Here is a 21,668-nt window from a genome sequence, read left to right on the forward strand (position 1 = left end):
GTTGATAGATGATTTTACTGGAGTTGTAGAAGTATACTTAACCTTATTCTGCTGTGCTTCTATTTATTAGCATCACTCTGCAAAAAAAATGTTTCAGTCCCATTTGGGGCAATGTAATAACAGTTGCAAAATCTGCAACCTATAGCAGCCAATCAGACGTTGGCTTTCATACAGGTTTAAAGTAAATGCTTCCTGCTGACTGTGCTATGGTTTATAACATACTAGACCTGGTACAATCTTTGCACTTTTTATTATATAACACCATTGAGGACAAACTAAGTCGACAGCTTATTTACCCATGAATGGGCCCACCCTGAATGCCAGCTGAATACATATCTGGCTGGAAATCAGTTAGAACGAGGACCACATTGGGGAAAATTCACTAAAGGTAGAATTGTCACCAGCGAACACTTTGCCACACTTTGCACCACTTCGCCAGGCTAATTCACTAAAATGTGACATTGCGTCCTCAGCTCCGAACACTGGCGACTTTTCGCTAGTGTTTCAAAGCGAAATTACACTAGCGATCACTTCTGCCTAACAAAACTTCGTTAGATCTCTTACGTTTAGGTATGGACGTCTTTATTAGAGATGTTGGTGAAAATGCTTGAAGTGGGCACTTTTTATTATAAAATGGCCAAGGAACCATAATAAAGACAGAAGAGATCCTCTAATACCCTACACAAAATTTGTTAGTATACATTGGAAAAAAAACACCAAGACAAATTAAACTTTAAAATCGCAAAGTCTTTATTAAGAAATTACTTACCGAAACTCCACTTGTGCTCCTCCTAAGAAAAGGCGATTGGGCGATCCATCGTGTGGCACTCGATTTCTCCTCGCTGCCTACCTTATAAGAGATAGCTAGGGAGGAGAAATTGAGCGTTGCACAATGGATTGTCACCCTGTCGCCTTTTCTGAACAGGAAGGGAAGCAGAGATTTTTTTAAAAAATTTCATGTTACTGGTCCTTTAAGGTGCATAAACTTCAAGTGGCAGCCCAAGTACATTAAATACTACGCTCAGGTCCGGACTGAGAATTAAAATAGGCCCTGCCATTTCAGGTACACAGAGGCCCAATCAGTCCATACAGAGGCCCAAACAGCCCTCACCAGCCCTCTAAATACTGACTTTCTATGGCACCTCATAGCTAGGGTTGCACCTTTTCTGGAAAAAAATACTGGCCTATATATTTATCTTTTTTCACTATTAATAACATTGGGATCAACCATACTTTTTACCCACCAGGCCGGTAAAATACCGACCAGGTGGCAACCCTACTCATAGGAGTGCAAGAACCCACAGATTGCCAGTCCAGGCCTGACTACGCTTGGCATATTAGTGTAGTGGGAGAGCCACCACACTGGAATGCTTTCAACTAAGACAGCACAAACCGCAGCCATATGTTTAACTTTGTGTGACTGTTACAAAGCAAATTTGTAGCTATTTGTCTACAAAATACAAGTACATAGACACACTTCTATATACACAAGGCACAGCTATAAATTTCCTTTGTGGTGACACCGAATCATTTTACTGCCCTTATGTGACTGTCGATGAAATCTAGAGACATTGAAAAAATAATTCTGTGCTACGAAAGTGCTACGATTAAGATATGTGGGAGACACTGTCAGATCAACATGTTCTGTTAAGAAAGAATTGACATTGACACTGCTAATATAACAAACAGAAAAATGAAGAAAATACATATATTTAAAAAAAATGAATTCTAATATACTATGAAAATTAAACTGCTGAGTTAGAAAGGATTTAGAAGTTTAAGAATATTTCCTTTTTGGCAATAGCCTTGTATATTTCACGTATAAAAGGCTGCATCATTCTTATGTAAGCAGGTCACTGTCAGTAATATCCTGTTCTGTAATGTGCACCATCCGTTATTTACCCTGTAAACTTGCCTGAAGTACAGAAAGCACAAGGCAGTTGCTGTGTTTTAGCCCTTTGTAGTTGGGCAAACATTGGAAGCTTATTAAGTTAGGAAACAAAGGCAGCGATTATGTGTGTGCATTGAACCCATCACGCTGGTATAACATGCATATAGGAGCACATTAGCTTGCCTTCATATGACAGATTCATATCATAAATAACTGTGAGACTACTTTGCCTTTATTAATATGAATTGTAGAGGTATGATACCATATGGTCCTGTCCAATGACTGTATATATTAATTGGATGTAAAAGGGCAAGATGTTTGGTTTATTGCCACGTATAGTTCCACTTGGATACACCACTGAAAGTGCTGGCTTACTTAAAATAGGTGTTTTTTTCTCTCTCTCTCTCTCTCTCTCTCTCTCTCTCTCTCTCTTTGTTATGTTAATTCAATACAATTTGTTTTTTTTTAACTTTCACATATTTTAATAATCTTGTTTGGCTTTCAACATGGTTTCAGTGGAAGTGCAGAGATTTACAGTATGTTACTCTCATTTCATTTGAGTTTATTCTGCTCTCCATTCACTCACACTCCTCTAAGTAAATCATTTACTTTCAAGCCTGATGACATTACACATTATTGTCTGGACGACTCATCAACCCTGAGTGCTGGCTGGTTTCTATGTAGAGCACTTCAGTCAGGCATTGCTGATTGCTATTTTCTCAGCACCATAAAATATTAGCATGTGTCACATAGAGAGCTTGCATATACCAACTTGAGTTTTTAAATGTACTTGGAGTGTTTATTGGTTTTATAGCTTTTTGTATTCTCTCAATGTCATTCATTGATGCACGGTTTGTACAAGGGAACTGCTTGTGTGTGAATCAGAGCATAAGGAGTTCTGGTAATAAAATATTGGGAATTTTTTCAATAAAAAAGTGATAGTCAAGCCCATTATTTCTAGGAAGCATAGAGAAAACAGACCCCAGGGGACAGGGGGGCCTGGACTGCGGGATCTGCTTCTTCTATAGTTGTTTAAATGTCCCCCCTTCCCAGCTGGTCTCGGTCATTCAACAATGCAAGCACGGATGCAAGTGGGCAGGGGCAGATAGGGGATCCTGTGTGCATTGGGCCCCTCCAATAATCTGTAACCCTTTCTTGGCAGGAATATCCAGGGCCACACAGTGGTGCTAACAGTATAGATCCCAAGCCTCTGCTAAGTGGGAGATTTGTGCCTCCACCCAGGGCTAAAACCAGATATTGGTGGACTTATAACTCCCTGGGAACTGCAGTTGAAGTGATAACTGTACACAATGTAACAGACAATAAACCACACAATAAGCAGATATGCAGTAATTTGTATATTGCAATAATATATATTGGTGATGCAATATGAACAGTGAAATAACAATAACACAACAGATGTGAGATTATGCAATAATGATCACCCCTTGTATGTAAATATCCACTGTCACTTTAAGAATGGTGAGTGTGCACACTATTGTTAGGGTTGCCACCCGGCCGGTATTTTACCGGCCTACCCGGTAAAACACCTGCCAAGGCCGGGGCCGGTATTACAAATTTACCGGCAATTTGTAATATCCTTTATAAAAAGCCCTCAGCCTGCCCCCATTTGCGCAGAATTTACCTTTTTTGTAGTGTTCTTCACATCGCCGTGATGTTGCTCGGCCCTTTTTTGCGTCACACTGTATAGCCCCGCCCCTTTTGCATCATGGACCGCCTCCTTTTTGTACTCGCCCCCCACTGGCCGGTTATTTTTTTCACTAAAGGTGGCAACCCTAACTATGGTCTGCAGGGATATATTAGGAATGCCAAAGTAGTATGATCAGAGGTATGTGTTGCAACACCAGATTGATGCACCCGGGGTGTGTAAAGTGAAGGTCTCACCAACTCCCAGTGAAAAAAGAAAGAGATCCTGTGAGGCAGAGCAGATACAGGGGAGCAGTCTGGCAGCTTTAATCCACACTGAGCTTGAAATGCTGGTGTAGGGAAAGGCTTCCTGAATTACTAAGGAGATCCACTGCACGTGTCACGAGGAGCAGAGAGGAGAAATCTCAGGCTGCTCTCAGTAGTTCTGTGCAGAGACCATGCTTTCTTCTTCTCCTCTTCCTGGTTAACCTCAGCCTCACTTTCATTTTGGCTCCAAACTTCCTTCAGAGAGGTCACAAGTTCAGAAGCAAATCCTTCTTGCTGATTGGCCAGGCTGTGGCTGAATACTGTCTCACTGCAGTGCAAGCAGCAGCCATGCTTTTGGTGGCTCCAGATTTAAAATCACAGAGTTATGGAGTTAGGGAAAGGGCAAATAACACTTTCCTGCAAATCTGTTTGCAGAGAGGCCCAGCACATTATAGTTACACCACTGCTTGGTAGGCACTGGAGTGGCATTGAGAGTTTTAATAAGGTCGCTAGATTCCTTTATTACAAAACACATGAAATTGCGAAATGAAAAAATTGCTGTCACTGCTCATCAGGTGCCTTATTGTCTGGACCAAGAATCAAAAGAGTCCCTGGCCATTCAGATACACAGAGGCCCAAACAGTTCCATACAGGCCCACTGTGGCAATTTAACAGCAGCCCCTCTGGCATATGCAAAAACCCACAGATTACCAATTGGTGCCTGCACACACGGAGTGATAGGCAGAGCATAATAAGCTTAAATGAACAGTCAGGGCCGGAACTAGGGGTAGGCAGAGTAGGCGTCCGCCTAGGGCGCAATCATGGGGGGCGCACTTCTATTTTTAAAAATACTTTTTTTTAAAAATAATATTTAAAAAAAACTTTTTAAACCCTGGTTTGCTTGGCCTTTAATAGTTTTTCAATTTTATAAACCACTGTTTCAACCCCCTCTTGACCAAGATTCATACTGCGGGCAGAAACACTCCCCGCCTCCCTCTTGGCAGCTGATGGCACAGGTACATATTTGTGGGCAATATTGTGATTTGTTTGGCTGCTGCTGGCACAGGTACAGATTGGGAACTATATGAGGGATTGGCTGCTGCTGCTGGCTCAGGTATATGTGGCAATATGGTGGCTGCTGGCACAGTTACACAGATATTCGGGGCAATATGATGGATTTTTTTGGCTGCTGTTGGAATAGGTAAAGATTGGATGCTTGAGGGATTGACTGTCGTTTGCACAGGTACAAAGGGGGCAATATGATAGGTGCTGGCACAGATACAGGGGACAATGTGAATGGTAAGGTGGGAAATTGTAATGCAGGACCCAGTGGGGGGGGGGCACTGATTGAAGCTCTTGCCTAGGGTGCCAAAATACCTTGGCCCGGTCCTGGGAACAGTTCAGTGTAAAAATAAAAAATGGGTAAATAGATAGGCTGTGCAAAACAAAAACTGTTATTAAGCTAGAGTTTCAGTGCTGAGAACCACTTGTCAATGGTCTGTGTGTGTGTGTTCAGTTGTGCATTTGCCTTTCACTAGTATAAGGAGTGGTGATAGGTAAAAAGGGGCAATTTGTCCCTTGCCAAGCCTAGACTCTCAAACTGTGGATTCTGACAAATGCCACTGGAACTGCTGTAAACTGCTATAGACAGTCATTGTTTTTTGGGCCTTTGGAAGGGATTTTTTGCTGCCACTGTTGAATTGTGCGCAAGTGTACCCACTAATGTGAGGAATCCTGGAGCTACCGCCAGTTGGTTAAGTAGCAATGGCTGGGCCAAGTAGCAAGGCCAGTCCCTGATATTCCCAATACCACCCCCAGTTTGTCTCTCCCTTCAACCCCACCCCTGTTTGTTAAATGCTCTCTCACTTTCCCCCTCTAGCTGCCAAGAAGGGCCCAAATCAAACACGGGGTAGTCAGGGGCGAGCCGTCAATGAGACAAGCTGAGAAACTCGCCTCAGGCAGCAACGCCGGAGAGGTATCCAGGGGCGGCAAAAAGCCGCTATTGGTACCTTTAAGAGCCGAATTTCCATTTTTTAAACCGGAAATTCGGCTTTCCTATTGTGAGAGAGCGCAATTGCGCTCTTTGCAATAGTGTTCCTGCCGGCGAGGGGGGCGGCATTGAAGGAACCGCCTCAGGCGGCGCATTAATTAGAATAAGCGATGGGGTAGTCTAGACAAGTAGAAAAGGTTTATTCCCAGCATCCCCTCACACACCATTACACCCTAAGTTGTGCCTCTTCTTGCCTAACCTGAATTCTGGCCCTGGCTGCCGCCACACTGAACATAGCAGGAATTACAGGGGTCCCACTGCAGGTTTCTTCAATAAGTGTAGCAGACTTGCATCAAAAAAATCACAAGCTAATACTGTTTTAATGCCACACACCAGAAGTGACACAATCCACAAAATGTCAGCAGCTACTTACAATGCAAATTCATGCAACTGCATTTTTTGTATGCATGGCCACTTTCGTGGCTGAATTCCCCAAGTGACCACAATTTAGGAAGTTCGTGGGGGGGTGCTGATTTGCACAAGGCACTGTTTTCATAAATGAACTTTTTTTATACAATCCATGAATGTATGTACCACAGTATAATAAATCATAAAGACTGTGAAATGGGCATTTGTAGGAAAAATTGTGTGACAGGTCAATAGCAAGTTATATGAGGAGGCAGAAGATGGGAATCAGGGCCGGAACTAGGGGTAGGCAGAAGAGGCATGTGCCTAGGGCACAAAGACAGGGGTGTCCTAGCTCCTCACCTGTCAGCCTGGCTACTTCCTATTGCTTTTCCCTGACTCTGCTGACCTGTGCAACCTCCCTATCCCCTTGTTGTGTAGTGTGGGGAAAATCACTGGGGAAGGGTATGAGTGAGAGGGGTGATGAGCAGAGGGGTTATGCAGGTATTATGTCCGTTCTGGCTGACAGCAGTTCATTTCCAGTCCTAGCTCCTCGCTTGCCATCCCACCTGCTACTGCTCTGTCTTGCTGCTCCCCCGACCTGCTTATCACTGCTCCCTCTACTTGTTTGGGTGAAGATACACAGAGCTTCTAGTAACAGCTACTTGTCACAGCTACAAAATAGACAATAATGATAACTGGCTTTGCTAAGACACTACATGTGTTTTAGTGGCAGCAATTGTCAATGTTGCCTATGGCAGGGTATTTTTCTGGCATTTGTAGCCAAAAAAAGTAGCAGCTTCTGGCTGCAAAATACACTGCCTTAGACAATACAAAGAACTGCCTCTACTAGTGTCTAATTAAAGCCAATTATCACTAATGTCCTAATTTTGTAGCCGTGACAAATATCTGCTATTAGTAGCTCTGTGTGTCTTCACCCTTATGTAGTGAGGAGAAACTCATTGCAGACGGTGAGGATTGGGAGGCTGATGAGCATCTGGCCCTGCCTGACAATGAGCCCAGTGTCCCAGACACCTGAGCACCGCCCTTACCCTGCCCACTACCTGCTGGAGGAGGAGAACTCTGGCTAATTCTTTTGTGTGGCTGATAATGTAGAAGTAGGGACATGATGGCTGAGAAGTTTGGGGACAGTTGTTAGCAGCTCGGCAGCTGTCAGGCATTGCTGTCTCTGGGGGATTATTGTAGAGAGCAGAGAGAAAGAGGGAAGTCATCCGGTCTGTATGCAGCCAGCCCTAAGCACAGAGCAGGGGGGCTGCAAGGTGGATCAGCCTAGGAAGTGGTCAGTCTCTATGGGGAAGATGGAGGGAGACCGACCACGGTCAGAAACGGTGACTACCACAGTCAGTTCGCACATTGAGACCATCTCCATGGGAGGCAGCATTGCTTACGACAGAAGTTTTCTCAGAAGCCCCGCGGGAGTCCTTTTGCTTATGGAAATAGTGAGTATGGCCTGTGGCATCTTGTTTTGCAGTTGATTCATTTTTTTTATTATTTGTGGTTTTTCGAGTTATTTAGCTTTTTATTTAGCAGCTCTCCAGTTTGCAATTACAGCAGTCTGGTTGCTAGGGTACACATTAGCCTAGCAAACATGTCTTGATTTGAATGAGAGATTGGAAAAGCAATAGGAGAGAAGCTGAATAGAAATATGGGTAATTAAAAGTAGCAATAACAATACATTTGTAGACTTAGAGCATTTGTTTTTATAAATGGGTCCACTGACCACCATTTGAAAGCTGGGATTAGTCAAATTTCCAAACCTGCCTGATTGATATCTGGCAACTTCTCCCAAGAGACAAAACTATTACAAATGTATCTTAAGTATCTATTCTGGGCTTTCTGACAAGAGCCAATTAAGTTAGAGACACTGTCTTTTTTGGCTGTTCAGTACAGAGAAATCGGGACTTTCCAGTACAAACGCGTGACTGCAGATTGAGCTGTCAAAAGAGGGACTGTCCTGCTCAAAACGGGACAGTTGGGAGGTATGACAACAGCCTGCCAGAAAGCAAATGCTGGCTCTGTCTGAAAGCACATGACCAGGCAAAATTACCTGAGATGGCTGCCTACACACCAATATTACAACTTAAAAAAAATACACTTGCTGGTTTAGGAATTCAATTTTATTTATTTTTGTAGAGTGAATTAGAGAGAGAAATAAAAAATACATCATACAAATCATGACCGGATCCCTTTAACAGACATGGTACCAGAGCTGTTATTTTTTTTCCTTCACTGCCACTTCCCAAAGTAACCTGGCTTTCCTCTAATAACATGTGCAAATCTATTTTTACTGATTAATTATTGTCAGAACTTTAAATAGTGTCAGTGGTTTGTTTTAAATGCCAACAGCATGCAAACCCCCTGGAATCTGCAAATCTTAGCCATATTTGTACACATACAGCTCACAACTACACTCCCTGATTATATATCAGTCATTTATCCGTATTTGGTTATTAGCAAAAACATTATAGAATACTGCACTGCACTGATCTAACCACAGATTCAAAACATTGGCATATGAGAGGTTACGTTGATTTATTACTTGAAAGATTTGTCTTATTACATATCATAAGGATATGAATGCCTGCAGGGCACCATCAGGAACTATGGGTTTGGCTGTTTCAGTGCCCTCTAGGGACCAGGTATCTAAATAAGCCATGCCCATCCAGGCTTCTGATCCAACCTAGCCATGCCTAGCACAAATACACTCATATTATTATCCTCAAAGTTCTTCCAATCCAGGTAAAGCCTCTTCTACAGAATGGAGAACCTGGGTTTTTGGGAGTTATGCATCTCACTTGGACAAAGCCTATGGACTTTTGTTTTAGGCCAATAATTAGGCTGTAGCACACCAACTGCAATAATAAAATATATATACTTTTTACCCATATCAGTAACTATGCCCACTAGTTCAGCCACATCTGTCCCTCATCCAACCCTCTCTGACCAGTTCAACCAGTTTCATTCCCAGTTCAGCTTCATTTCCCAAGCTCAGCCTTTTTCCCCATATCAGTGATTTTTCGTTGATTTATGTGCCCCTGTGATTTCCAGAGTTTAGACATACAGTGCCAATTCAGTCATCTCTTTATTAATTTGGTGGAATGTGAAGGTATACTGTATGCAGCTAAGCAGTGAAGAGATAATCTGCATACAGAGCAATGTTGTTGTGATGTTTTTGGGGGCATATTTGTGTGGGGTTGTGCTGATTTTGGGCTGGCTGGGCCAGGAAGGGACTGGAGTGCCTGGATTAAATGAGTAGGCAGGGTTTGACAGAAGAGATAGAGAGGGTTTTGTGGGCGGATCTGAGGTAGCCGGGCGGAACAACAAGGGATGCCACATTTACCAGTCAACTTGCCGGTAAATTAGTACCGGCACTTCTATCCAGGTAAATGGCTGTGGTTTGTTCCTCATGCTGGATTAAAATCTGGTACAGATTAAGAGGGGCATTTGATGTGCCCTTGAGGATAAAGCATGTCCGTTACTGCCAGGAGCACATCTGCACAGGGTAATGGTTGTGCTCTGCACCTGGATAAAAAAAAATCTTGCACAAGACGCAGAGTACAGTGTTGGTTATTAACACACTTTAGGTTTGTGGCCTCCACCATTCCCTAACTTGCGCATATGAAAAGGGGGCTTCTATGCTACCTCCTTTCCATCCCTAATGAATAAGGTATTGTTTGTGCAGCAACATAATCCCTGTGCCAAATTGATTGATTTGTATTGTGTTTTGTGTTCAATTACAAATATGAGAACAATACATGTTTGAGAAAACAGGTATTGCACACTAGCACTTGTACCTATAAAAGCAGAGCAAGAATCAGCTGAACTACTGGCCTCTGCTCATTGGCACTGCATTTGCCTGGGTGCAGACACCTGGAACGGATTTAGCTGTGGAAATTCACAGAAGTTTAAACAAAGGCAAAGAATCAGCACTGAAAACAGGGAAAGGAAACAAATTCTCTTTTAAAAACTACATTTCTAAAATAGTAGGAACAAAAAAAATCTGAAAAAATAGTAAGTGGAAAAAGAACATTATATCTGGTGTACTATTAGACAATGATATGTTTTGCTAGCTACCACTTTATTTGCAATTGAACCGAATTCTTGTTACCGTAAGTGATCAGTTATGTGAAAGCATTTTAGCTCTGGCAGAAGTATTTGGAAAGGCATTAATGAGCCTTGCTAGTATGGTAAGAATGCATAGAATACCTCCTTGAGAAGAGGGAAACCTCTAACACTCTGTTTAAGTGGGAATAGATTGTTAGTGGAATGTGGAAGAGGGAGGCCAGCTGAATGTATTTTCTCACAGATTTCATGCTGGGCAAGTGGTCTAATTTATATAAACTGATGTAACTGATTCTGCCAACCATTTAGAGCAACGTATATGCCAGGACATATAAACCCAGTGAGCCCCTCAGTGCAAGTGTTAGTGGGGGGGTCATTACAAGTTCAGCATCCCTTGCAATCTTTTACTTTGGCTTTTACTTTTGCCTGAACAATTGAATGGGAATAGAAAAACAGCAAAGCAGTTATACTGCAGTTGTAGAATGAAATATTATTAGAATTACATTGTAGCTGAAAGAAAATCACATTCACTAAAGCCTTACTCCATCTCCATTTTGTGAATATCTTGGTCTTGGATGCTTTGGTGGTAAATTATCATTCAATATCATCCATTTAATGCTTTTGGTGTAACAAATGACTCCAGACAAATCTGTAACAGTTTTTTTTGGAGTTGCTGTTGACATTTTGCTTGTGTTGATAATATCAGATTCAGAAATGGAGTTTAACTGGAAAAATTGCCTTAATCTCCTTTGGCTTAAATTAAAAATTACATTTCAGGTAACTGTGAATTTATTGTTTACTGGCAAACCTTTACAGGCCTAGTGACCCATAACAACCAATAATTATTAAAATGATAAAACTAAAATATTTTTTTTAATAAATGCTAAATAGTGATTTGGTATGGGTTACTAGACCTAAGTTAAACTTTGCATTTTTTATTACAATAGCCACTTTACCCCTCCCCCCCAGATTCTACAATTTGTGGCAGTTTAAGGTTAATCCTATATATTATCAAAACACTACATTTATACACAGCCCATATGATGTAATATACAAGGGATTTATGTTCCTGCTCATCCACCTGAGACTCCAGTTGCCACAAAGAGACTGCTCATGCTGGGCCAGCCAATTATTTATTTCAGAGGGGTGCAATGCCACTGGTAATTACATTTACAAAAAATCTTTATATTTTACAACTTTAATTAATGGGACGGTAAACCTAAAAACAAAATAATTCCTAAAGAGAAAATTCTATCCAACTTTTCAGTTAACAAAATGATTTGTTAGGTAATAGCTCATGAAAGCATTTGTATCTATCCCATTTTGTTCTTCTAGTTCTTAGGGTAATGGCACAGGAGGAGATTGGTTGCTATAATAAATCTGCATTACCGCAGTTGACAAACTTCCTGAAAAATACATTCACTAACATCCACAATGATGCGTGTAAAAGACATTACATGCGCTGATCCTGCTTAATTGTGGAAAAAAAGCCTTCATCCACAATTTTCTACAATGAAGCTGGTTTGCCATGTGTAATATATTTTACATGCAGCAATCCAAATATTAGTGGAGGGTAGGTATTTTCACAAGATTGTTCACCCATGGGTAGTGCAAATTTCCCGCGGCAACAAATGACCTTATATGCCATTACCGTTACTCTTGAAACAATGTAGCACAAGCCTGAGGATTAGAACTTACTGCAATTGCAATTACATTTACAGGTATCTTTTATTAAAGTATATTCATTTTCTTTATGCAAAAAATATTTGGGTGGAGTTCCCCTTTAAAAATTAACACTGAGAAGGTTTTTGCCAAAATGCATCACTTATCACAGTTCCTGGCAGTACCATAGTCAAAAGTCAAAATTTTAACTAACAATTGTTTTGAAAATTGTAAGTGTATAGTGGGAAGGTGCAAGGCCAATAAACAAGGTGGTGCATTGTGGGAAGCACAGTGGTGCAATGGACCAGCCTGGACACTATCTGCAGGGAGTATGTATGTGCTCCCTGTGTCTCCCAAAAACATAAAGGCAGGTTAATTGGCACCTGATAAACCTGACCATATTGTGTGAATGTGATAGGACATTGTATAAATTGTATAATACACTATAAATGAAGTATAATCTCTATAAAGCTCTATAAATAAAGTACAATTGTTCAAAGGGAGTTCTATACTGCCTGCTTTCAAGGACGTGCTTCCTGGTACAGTATTTAGAGTTTATTTTATTGTATTTTTGAATGGTACGTCTGTAGCAGAAGCTGCACTGGCCTGGGGTTCTTATCGAGCACCACAGAGTAATCCTCTTCTTCCGCTTCTGCTTTTTTTATAATCCCAGGGTCAGGGCATGTTGCGTAGAGTAAAAAAAAAGTCATCTTTTTTTGTTAAAATTTGACTTTTTCTATTTACTGCGCACATGAAGGAAGATCGCTCTGATTGCTGGGCCGTTGCAGTTTCTGCTAACAGGAGCTTACAGAAGGGTAATCCATTCTTCTCTGTTGCACTATGGTTCTGCATATTTGCATTTCTCTAGCAATTGTGTCATCTGATCAGGATTCTCCCAGATTTGAACTTTTACATATATATACTGTATATATATATATATATATATATATATATATATATATATATATATATATATATATACATACTGTGTGGGCTCCCCCTGCTGCACAGAAAGAAATTAGAAAAGGTTTTACAGTCATTTTGCTATTTATTTATAGCATATTTACAGAGGTGTTGAGAAAGGAAAAAAGAGTTTTCTTGGTCTATTTCTATGTTTCCATCACCATTCTGCTTTCAGTGTGGAGAGCAGGTTAAAGTCACCCAGACATAAAAATCTGTATAATAAAAGTCCTTTTTAAATTAAATATGAAAGCCAATTTCTTTTTTTTATTAAAGCATTCATAAACTCATTTAAAAATATCAGCTGTCAATCAAATATTGCCTACCACGCCTCTATGCCTAGGCATAGAGGCGGGGCAAACAATTACTTTCACTTTCCATTTAGCACTTCCTAGATGTCACTGCTCTCCACACATTCCCCCAGCTCTCTTAACGATTTAATTGTGTAACCAGTGCATGGGGATGGACATTGGGTCCCTGTCCCCGGTGCACAAACAAGATTCTGAGATGATACAAGACTTGCCTTAATAACAGTGTCCACAAAATGGCTCCTTCCTGGTTAATATAATTATGAGTTCCCAGACTGATGGAAACAATATTCAAATAATTTATACAGTGTAATTAAAGTTCATTTTGCCTGACTAACATGATAAAATAGGATTTGGAATAATTTTGTTTGGGTGACGGGTCCCCTTTACCAATGTTCATTTAAAGGAGGGAAGTGCCCATGTCCAAATTACAAAATCTAAATCTAATGCTGCGAATTGGCTTTATTATATTACAAATTGCCTACATTTATGAAGCACCGTAAATGCTAACTTGATTTAATCTGTGTATACTTTTTTTTTTATACAAATTGATTATTATTTCTAATGGACAGTACCTATCATGATACTAGTGTTGTTGCTACTATTATGCTTGGGCAAATGCACAGTTATAGTAAAGGGTATTGCCACTGTCACAAGATACACTAGGGGTACTTACTGTAGGGACATTTACAATAGCAGGGGTGGAAAGGAGATGCAGGTGTAGTGAGTAGACAAAAATTGCATGAGACTCTTATCGGTTTCAGCTTAAGATTTCCTGCGCAGTTAAATGTTTTGTCATCAAACACATCATATTCATACTGTTCCCTAATATGATTAATGCAAATATGAGTGCATTGGGCACAATGGAATACCAATGTTTTATTGCCAGATCTTATTTGTACCCCTTTTTTGTAAATTAATCTTTATGACTTCTGGACACACTGTAAGGATGAGTTTTCCTTTTCACTGGCAGTAACGTAAATCACCAGTGGCAGATATAAGCAGCATGAAGAAGCCTGAAGAAGGAAACAGGGAGCAGCGCATATACCGTCCCACTGGTGATTTATATTAGTGCCAGTGGGAAGGAAACTAGAAATATTTTGTCGCCTGCGGTGCAATTACCCTCACAAAGCAATTGTTTTTAGCTGCTGGGGTCAGTGACCCAAATTTTAAAACTGGAATGAGGCAGAAGATGAAGGCAATAAAGAAACTATACAAAAAATCAAGACCAGTTGAATAGTCAAAAATAATTTTTAGCGAAATACTCCTAGCAGGTCATTTGGAAAGTGAATTAGAGCATGACATAAGTTGGCAAAGTACCTAAAAACCAAAGCGAAGAAGTGTTTCTGGGGTTTTCCCTGCCTGGGGCAGCCTTTCAAATGCTGCCCCCCCCCCACACTTACCTTTCCGAGCGATGGAATGCGTTGAGTGGAGGCCGCATTGCTAGTGCAGAGAGCACCATTATGCTGAAAGAAGAGCTGAAAATCAGATTTAAAAATCAAAATTTTGGCTCTTTAAGTTACCAGGAGTTGCTTTTTGCTGCCCCTGGTAACCTGAGTTTCCCAACTACCCTTATGGTGCTGCAAATTCAGATGTATAGTGCCTCCTAACCAGGTGTACAGGGAACTGAAGCACCACCATGAGATTGGTGAAATAGGGGTGCAGATGAGATTCTATGCACAAGACTTGGGATGAACACATTTGATTTCCTTTATATTAATTGAACTATGGTTAAATACTGACGATCCAATATTTTCACGTATACGTATCCTTTATATGAACAGTGGCCATGGATAAATAGTAGATCTCCAAATGGGGCCTGAACTAGAATTATAAAAAAACCACCTAACAACCACAGAGTATCCTTTGTGGGGCTAGGGATGGACCTTCTAAATACCTCTAGAATCCTATATAATATAAAGCAAATGGATGAGTGGACCTACTAAAAGAGAGGCATTTTGTACTACCTGCAAATGCTGTACAATACCAAAAGGGTAATCTTTCTAACATGGAAAGCAACTAGAACCCCAATGTTGTTGGAAAGAAGTCATTAATGCAGTGCTCCTCCTACAAAAGGCAGTATATTTAGCAAGAGGATGCCCAGACAAATTTAACAGTGTATGGGGTCAGTGGTTGAAGCTACCTGAAACAGCGGGCAGAACAGAGCAAACACAAGTACAGACTTAGGTAAACTTCCATATAGGGATAACATACAGTAAACCCTCTATGAATTGGATAATGGCTCTGAAATGTAATGAGATATACTGTGATATAGTATCTTAACTTGAAATGCAAATGTATTCTATGTGGATGTAACAGCAACAACGTATTCTTGAAACCCATGTACCATACAATAAGACATTATTCTGTTTCTATCTTATAATATACCTGTTTATGGTTAACAAATGTTTAACAAAATTCTAAAATAAAAAAAAAAAAGGAGAGGCTTTTGACTGTGTATCACGTTAACCTTTAATCCTTCTATCATGCAATACTGGAAGGGGACTTTTCAAAATGTGTATATACAGTATCTGGTAATCTCCATTAAATATATGGTTTACTCTCTGTTTGTCTCTTTCAGATATTTGGTCTGCTGGTATGGGCACTTATTGCAGGCTCTGAATATTTCCTTGTCTCTGCATTTGGTTGGGTGATGTTTGTAGCTGTGTTTTACTGGGTCCTCTCAGTCTTCTTTTTTCTCCTTTATCTTACAAGAGCAAATACAAGGATCACAAAGGTGCCCTGGACTTTGGTGGTATGTAACAGCTAACAGTTTAAAATAATGCTATTATCTACATTACTAGTTCTGACTCCATGTGCCATTGAAACAATATTGGAGCCAAGACTGTATAAAACACTGTAGTTTACACTTCTGTCACCTTTCAGATCTTTCCATCAGCTGTAAGGATTTACTGGATCCATGATGATTAAAAGTCACAGTCAACTTTGTGCAAAATCACAATAATTCGTAAAATACTGTGAGAGGAAAAAACATTTTATCATGCCAGCTAAAACCTCTCCAGATGCCATAGAAGTCAGTGAGAAATAGATCATTTTAATTTTTCTCAGACACCAAAGTGCAAATTTCAGTTCAAATCCTGAGTAAAAACGAGCCAAATTTGTTGTGATGGATTCAGCTGCATCTGAAACATGTGTATTTGGTGCATCTCTAACATGCAAGGAAGAAGAGAAGAGCAAATGACAGATAGTGTTGTCAACAGCAACTACTGTACATTTATAAATGATTTTAAAATAATTGACACACGTAATTAATGCCATTTAGAAAGTGCATAATTCTAACATCTGTGTGGAATAGGGTTGCCACCTGGCCGGTATTTTACTGGCCTGGCCAGTAAAAATGATGGTTGATCCCAATGTTATTAATAGGATAAATATATAGGAAGGATGGTATTTTTTTCCGGAAAAGGTGGCAACCCTGGTGTGTAAGCACCTGCTTCTAGTTCATTTTGTATCTGTCATTGCTTGAAGTGTTTCCATTATTCCAGCAGGTACCTGCTCCTCCTGTGGAGTTCATGTGACTGAGTAAATTACAATGTAATTTTTTATAGATGCTGCACAAAACGTGTTTCTTTAAAAAGTAGCATATTTATTGAGACTGAAAAGATGGAGTCCATGTGAGACGGCCTTACCGTAATTCGGAGCTTTCTGAATAATGGGTTTCCGAATCCCATACCTGTATAACTTTTTCCATGACCAGTCATATTTACAATATACTTGCCCCTTCTCCGCTGTAATGGGAAAAAGGTTTTTTTCAAAATGCATCAGTTAATAGTGCTGCTCCAGCAAAATTCTGCACTGAAATCCAGAAATGCAAAAGAGCAAACTGATTTTTTTTTTATATTTAATCTTGAAAGCTGACATGGGCCAAGACATATTGCCAGTTTCCCAGCTGCCCCAAGTCATGTGACTTGTGCTCTGATTAACTTCAGTCACTCTTTACTGCTGTACTGCAAGTTGGAGTGATATCACCCCCTCGCTCCCCCCCAGCAGCCTAACAACAGAACAATGTGAAGGTAATGAGAAAGCAGCTCCCTAAGACAAGATAACGGCTGCCTGGTAGATCTAAGAACAGCACTCAATAGTAAAATCCAGGTCCCATTGAGACACATTCAGTTACATTGAGCAGAAAAAACAACATCCTGCCAGAAAGCAGTTCCATCCTAAAGTACTGGCTCTTTCTAAAAGTACATGACCAGGCAAAATGACCTGAGGTGGCTGCCTACACACCAATATTACAACTAAAAAAATACACTTGCTGGTTCAGGAATTAAATATATATATATATTGTAGAGTGAATTATTTGCAGTGTAAACTGTAATTCAGAAATAAAAACATCATAAAAATCATGACAGAATCCCTTTCAGAAATGTTCTAAATATCCTAATTATTCAACCTTTTCTGGACTTTCACTAGTGCAACATTACCCATGTGGTGGCTAAAACCCCTCTGCAGGCTTAGGATAAGCCTTATTAAGTGGCAAAATTACTATATATTATCTATCCTACCAGAAATCTGTACCAATTTAATAAATCGTGTGTTTGGGTCTGTTCACTTATTTCTTAAAACAATACACTAGGTTTAGCCAGATGAATGTCTAAAACAATCTGTTTGCTAAACCCAGATCTCAACTATATTTACATTTTTTATTACCTTTTCAGTGGTCTAAAAGCTGGGCATTATCTAACAGTGTTCCTTCCATATTGGAGATATATAAAGAAAAGATTTAGGATTAGTTGTTTTTATACAGTGTTTCTGTTTCATTTCTGAATGTACTTTTATATTTTGCCAGGGGCTGTGCTTCAATGCAAGTGCTTTTGTTTCATATCTCATCGCTGCTGTAGTAGAAGCCAGTTCAGTTAACAAAGATGTTCACCAGCACCACAACTACAACAGTTGGACAGCGTCTTCTGTAAGTAGAGGGAGAAATGCATAAGTCTCACACTCTGAACAAGTCAGCAACGGAATTTAGCCACATTTTTTTAGGGTAATGAGACAAGGCTCACCACACAAATATTTATTTGTTATATCTTGTTATAAATTTACAGTGATTAGTACAAGGGAAATACTATTTCCTTAAGAATATTGTGTTCTCTTAACCAATTAAGCTGTAAACCAATACTGAGCAAAACAGTTACACACATTCATTGCTATAACTGATGCTCCTTGGACCCATAGTGCAATTTTATGTAGAACAGGTGCGGGACATTTATACTGCAGTATTATATCTAGCTGCATGGATTCTATCAGCAACACTCACCAAACTCTGGGAGGTTTCAGTCCTGTAAGATCTAACAAAGTGAATTCCAGACTCATGGCTATTATAAGGAAATAATGACAAATACTGTAAGAAAATAAGACATTGAGTTAGGCAATTAAGCAGCAGAGTTTGCAAGAGTAAGCTTATTCCAATCAGTCAACACAAAACTAATGAAGAGACGTTATATTTATTGTAAGGACAGTAAGGATAGTAAAACCCCAATAAACCTCTATGGCTGTGAATTTCAGACTTTTTATTGGGGTGTTTTTAGCAGACATCCTACTACACCCTGAATATATGGGACAATAAATACATACTCATCCTAAATGGCCTTCAATTTCTTTTAATGGGGGCAGCTCAACAGTTAAGAAGCCATTGCCATTGCTTGGCTACTTAGAAATATTGAAACAGAACTACAGTAGCACACAAGGATGGCATCCTGGATTGCAGGTGGCACTTTGAAATAAAAGCAAATCATGCAGCATTTAATGGAAAAAATTTAGATATGGACCATTTTATATTAACAGTAGAATCCTGATTTTAAGTTTTCTTGGGGTGCTGTGTCAAAACGGTGTAAATTCCAGGAAACGTGAAAAAAAAATGCATTTGGCCTAAATGCGGCCACAACAAAAATAAGTCAGTTGTGGGAGAACATAAAATCCAAGGATATAAAATTGGGGTTCTACTGTATGTACAGTATTTCCAAAGAAATAGAAACACTCACAGTTCTAATGCAGTGTATTTCATTTTTAAATAGCTTAGGTGTGTGGATAGTAAAAAGTGCTATAAAAAGTAATACTCAACATTAATAGATTGGCTTCTTAAGGAAAAAAGACACAGATTTTTCCTTTCTATCAGTGCTTTCCAACTTATGTGGTAACGAGGGCCCGAATTTTTCTGGTCTACGGTGTGGAGGGCAGATAATGGAAGTCAGTTTTGAAATGGAACAGGCCTGATCCACCAACACTTGCAACCTGGAAAGAACTAGTTAACAAGGCACTGCCATGCTATAAGGCTGCCTACTTTGCCAGAGGCTGTATGGACAAGTTCATAGACATTTGGTGATCTGGGTGCTCAACCCTGAAACTAACAGCCCACATGTCTTTTAATGTCTAGAATGTATGCATTGCAATATAGTGTATGATCACTCTGTACGTTCGACCCCGCCCCCCACCGCTCTCTCCTCCGCCTCACTTTCTCTTCTCTACCTTTCCTTTCCTCTCTTCTCTTTTGATAGGTATCTCTTCTTGTGGATACACTGTTGTTAAACTCAATAAAAAGAAGTTTAAAAAAAAAAAAAAATAATGGAAGTCAATGTTGTTTTTTTAAACCCCGCCCACTTAGAACCACGCCAATGTTACCACAAAACCATGTCCACATTAATGTTGGTAGCGCACTAAAAAAGCAAATGGTTGGTGCTCACTGCAGGGATATCACTCATCACTCGTATGTAAAAATATAAGTCTTAACAAAACATACCCTTAAATCCATTTGCCTCCACCCCCTGTGGATAAAACAGCAACCCCAGCACACAATTAAACATCTTAGGGGCCCCCAACAGCAATTTCCAAATGCTAACAAACCCCCTGAACAAACCCTACAAAGTTCTCATCGCACAGGGCAGGCAGAGTATGGCACACAGGGAGCATAGGGCAGCTAGAGTATGGCACACACAGGGAGCATAGGGCAGCCAGAGTATGTCCCACATAGCGAATATAGAGCCAGCAGAGTATGGCACACACAGGGAGCATAGGGCAGGCAGAGTATGGCACAGAATGGGAGCATAGGGCAGCCAGAGTATGGCACACATAGCGAGTATAGAACCAGCAGAGTATGGCACACACAGGGAGCATAGGGCAGGTAGAGTATGGCACACACACAGGGAGCATAGGGCAGGCAGAGTATGGCACATATATTGAGTATAGAAGCAGCAGAGTATAGCACACACAGGGAACATAGAGCAGGTAGAGTATGGCACACACACAGGGAGCATAGGACAGGTTGAGTATGGCACACACACAGGGAGCATAGAGCAGAGTATGGCACACACAGGGAGCAAAGGGAAGGCAGAGTATGGCACACACAGGGAGCGTAGGGGAGGCAGAATACAGCAAGAGACGGGGGACCTCTTATGACCACTGTAAGATGAAAAGTTCATACTTTGCTACATTCAGCAGTTTGTATGAGGTATGAACAGGGGAACAATATGGGAACTTTCAGTCTGGGTCTGAGGTGTGAACAGTTGGATCAGGTTTGAACAGGTGTGAAAAATGCAGGAGTTTACATTCTGAATTTGAGGTGAAAACAATGCAGGGGCCAGTTAATCTCAGTACGGATACCTTTTAAATCTTATACAAGGGAAGCAGGAAGACTTTCATGTGGGGGCCACACAAGGGGCTTGTAACATTAGACTTGTCAGAAACTCCTATTCTGTACCATATGAATCCTGCTGATGCAGTGTTTTTAATAACCAATAATATTTGTATTCTCTTTTTGTCTTTGCAGTTTTTTGCTTTCGTAGTTACCGTCTGCTATGCATTAAGTACATATTTTAGCTTTCACTCTTGGAGAACAAAGAGTTAATGTGGCATCGACAAACATGGCCTACCTATTCTGTCTGGTGCAAACTGCACTTTAGAATCATTTCACCTGTGGAGAATGTAGCGGTTTACATCATGTATATATTATCCTTCTGCTTCCATATACCTGTTCTGATTGGAGGAATGTGTATTTTTGCTTCAGTCTAAATCTATATAGTGTCACAAAGGACTGTGGAGAAAACGCCATCAGAAATGATTCAGCTTTGTTTTTTCTCTTTATAACTTTGGATTGGAATGGATTTTAATGAAATACCCTCAGTACAGAGAAATAAAAGTTTTCTTGAGGAATTCTGACTATGCTCTAATTGTATAATTTACACTGTGGATGAGTGATGTGATCATGTGACCACATGAGCTTTGAAGGAACAGTTCAGTGTATAAATAAAAACTGGGTAAATAGATAGGCTGTGCAAAATAAAAATGCTTCTTATATAGTTAGTAAACCAAAAATGTAATCTATAAAGACTGCAGTGAACGGATATCTAATATAGCAGAACAGAATCCAACTTCCTGCTTTTCAGCTCTCTAATAACAGTTCAGTGAGTTTTCAATTGATCCTCAGCATTCAGCTCCAGAA

At 40.2% G+C, this 21,668-nt stretch overlaps 1 protein-coding gene across 1 annotated transcript; it reads left to right on the plus strand.

Moving 5' to 3' along the window:
- The first annotated feature begins 7,279 nt into the window (after window positions 1-7,279).
- Window positions 7,280-21,279, plus strand: cmtm8.S (CKLF-like MARVEL transmembrane domain containing 8 S homeolog). The gene is made up of 4 exons (XM_018269300.2): window positions 7,280-7,660; window positions 15,795-15,968; window positions 18,024-18,143; window positions 20,997-21,279. Exons 1-4 carry the CDS (start codon window positions 7,442-7,444, stop codon window positions 21,072-21,074), a joined length of 591 nt encoding a protein of 196 aa, XP_018124789.1. The 5' UTR covers window positions 7,280-7,441; the 3' UTR covers window positions 21,075-21,279.
- Window positions 21,280-21,668: the final 389 nt, after the last annotated feature.

The sequence above is a fragment of the Xenopus laevis genome, chromosome 6S (genome assembly GCF_017654675.1).
Source record: "Xenopus laevis strain J_2021 chromosome 6S, Xenopus_laevis_v10.1, whole genome shotgun sequence".
In the NCBI taxonomy this organism is placed as follows: domain Eukaryota; kingdom Metazoa; phylum Chordata; class Amphibia; order Anura; family Pipidae; genus Xenopus; species Xenopus laevis.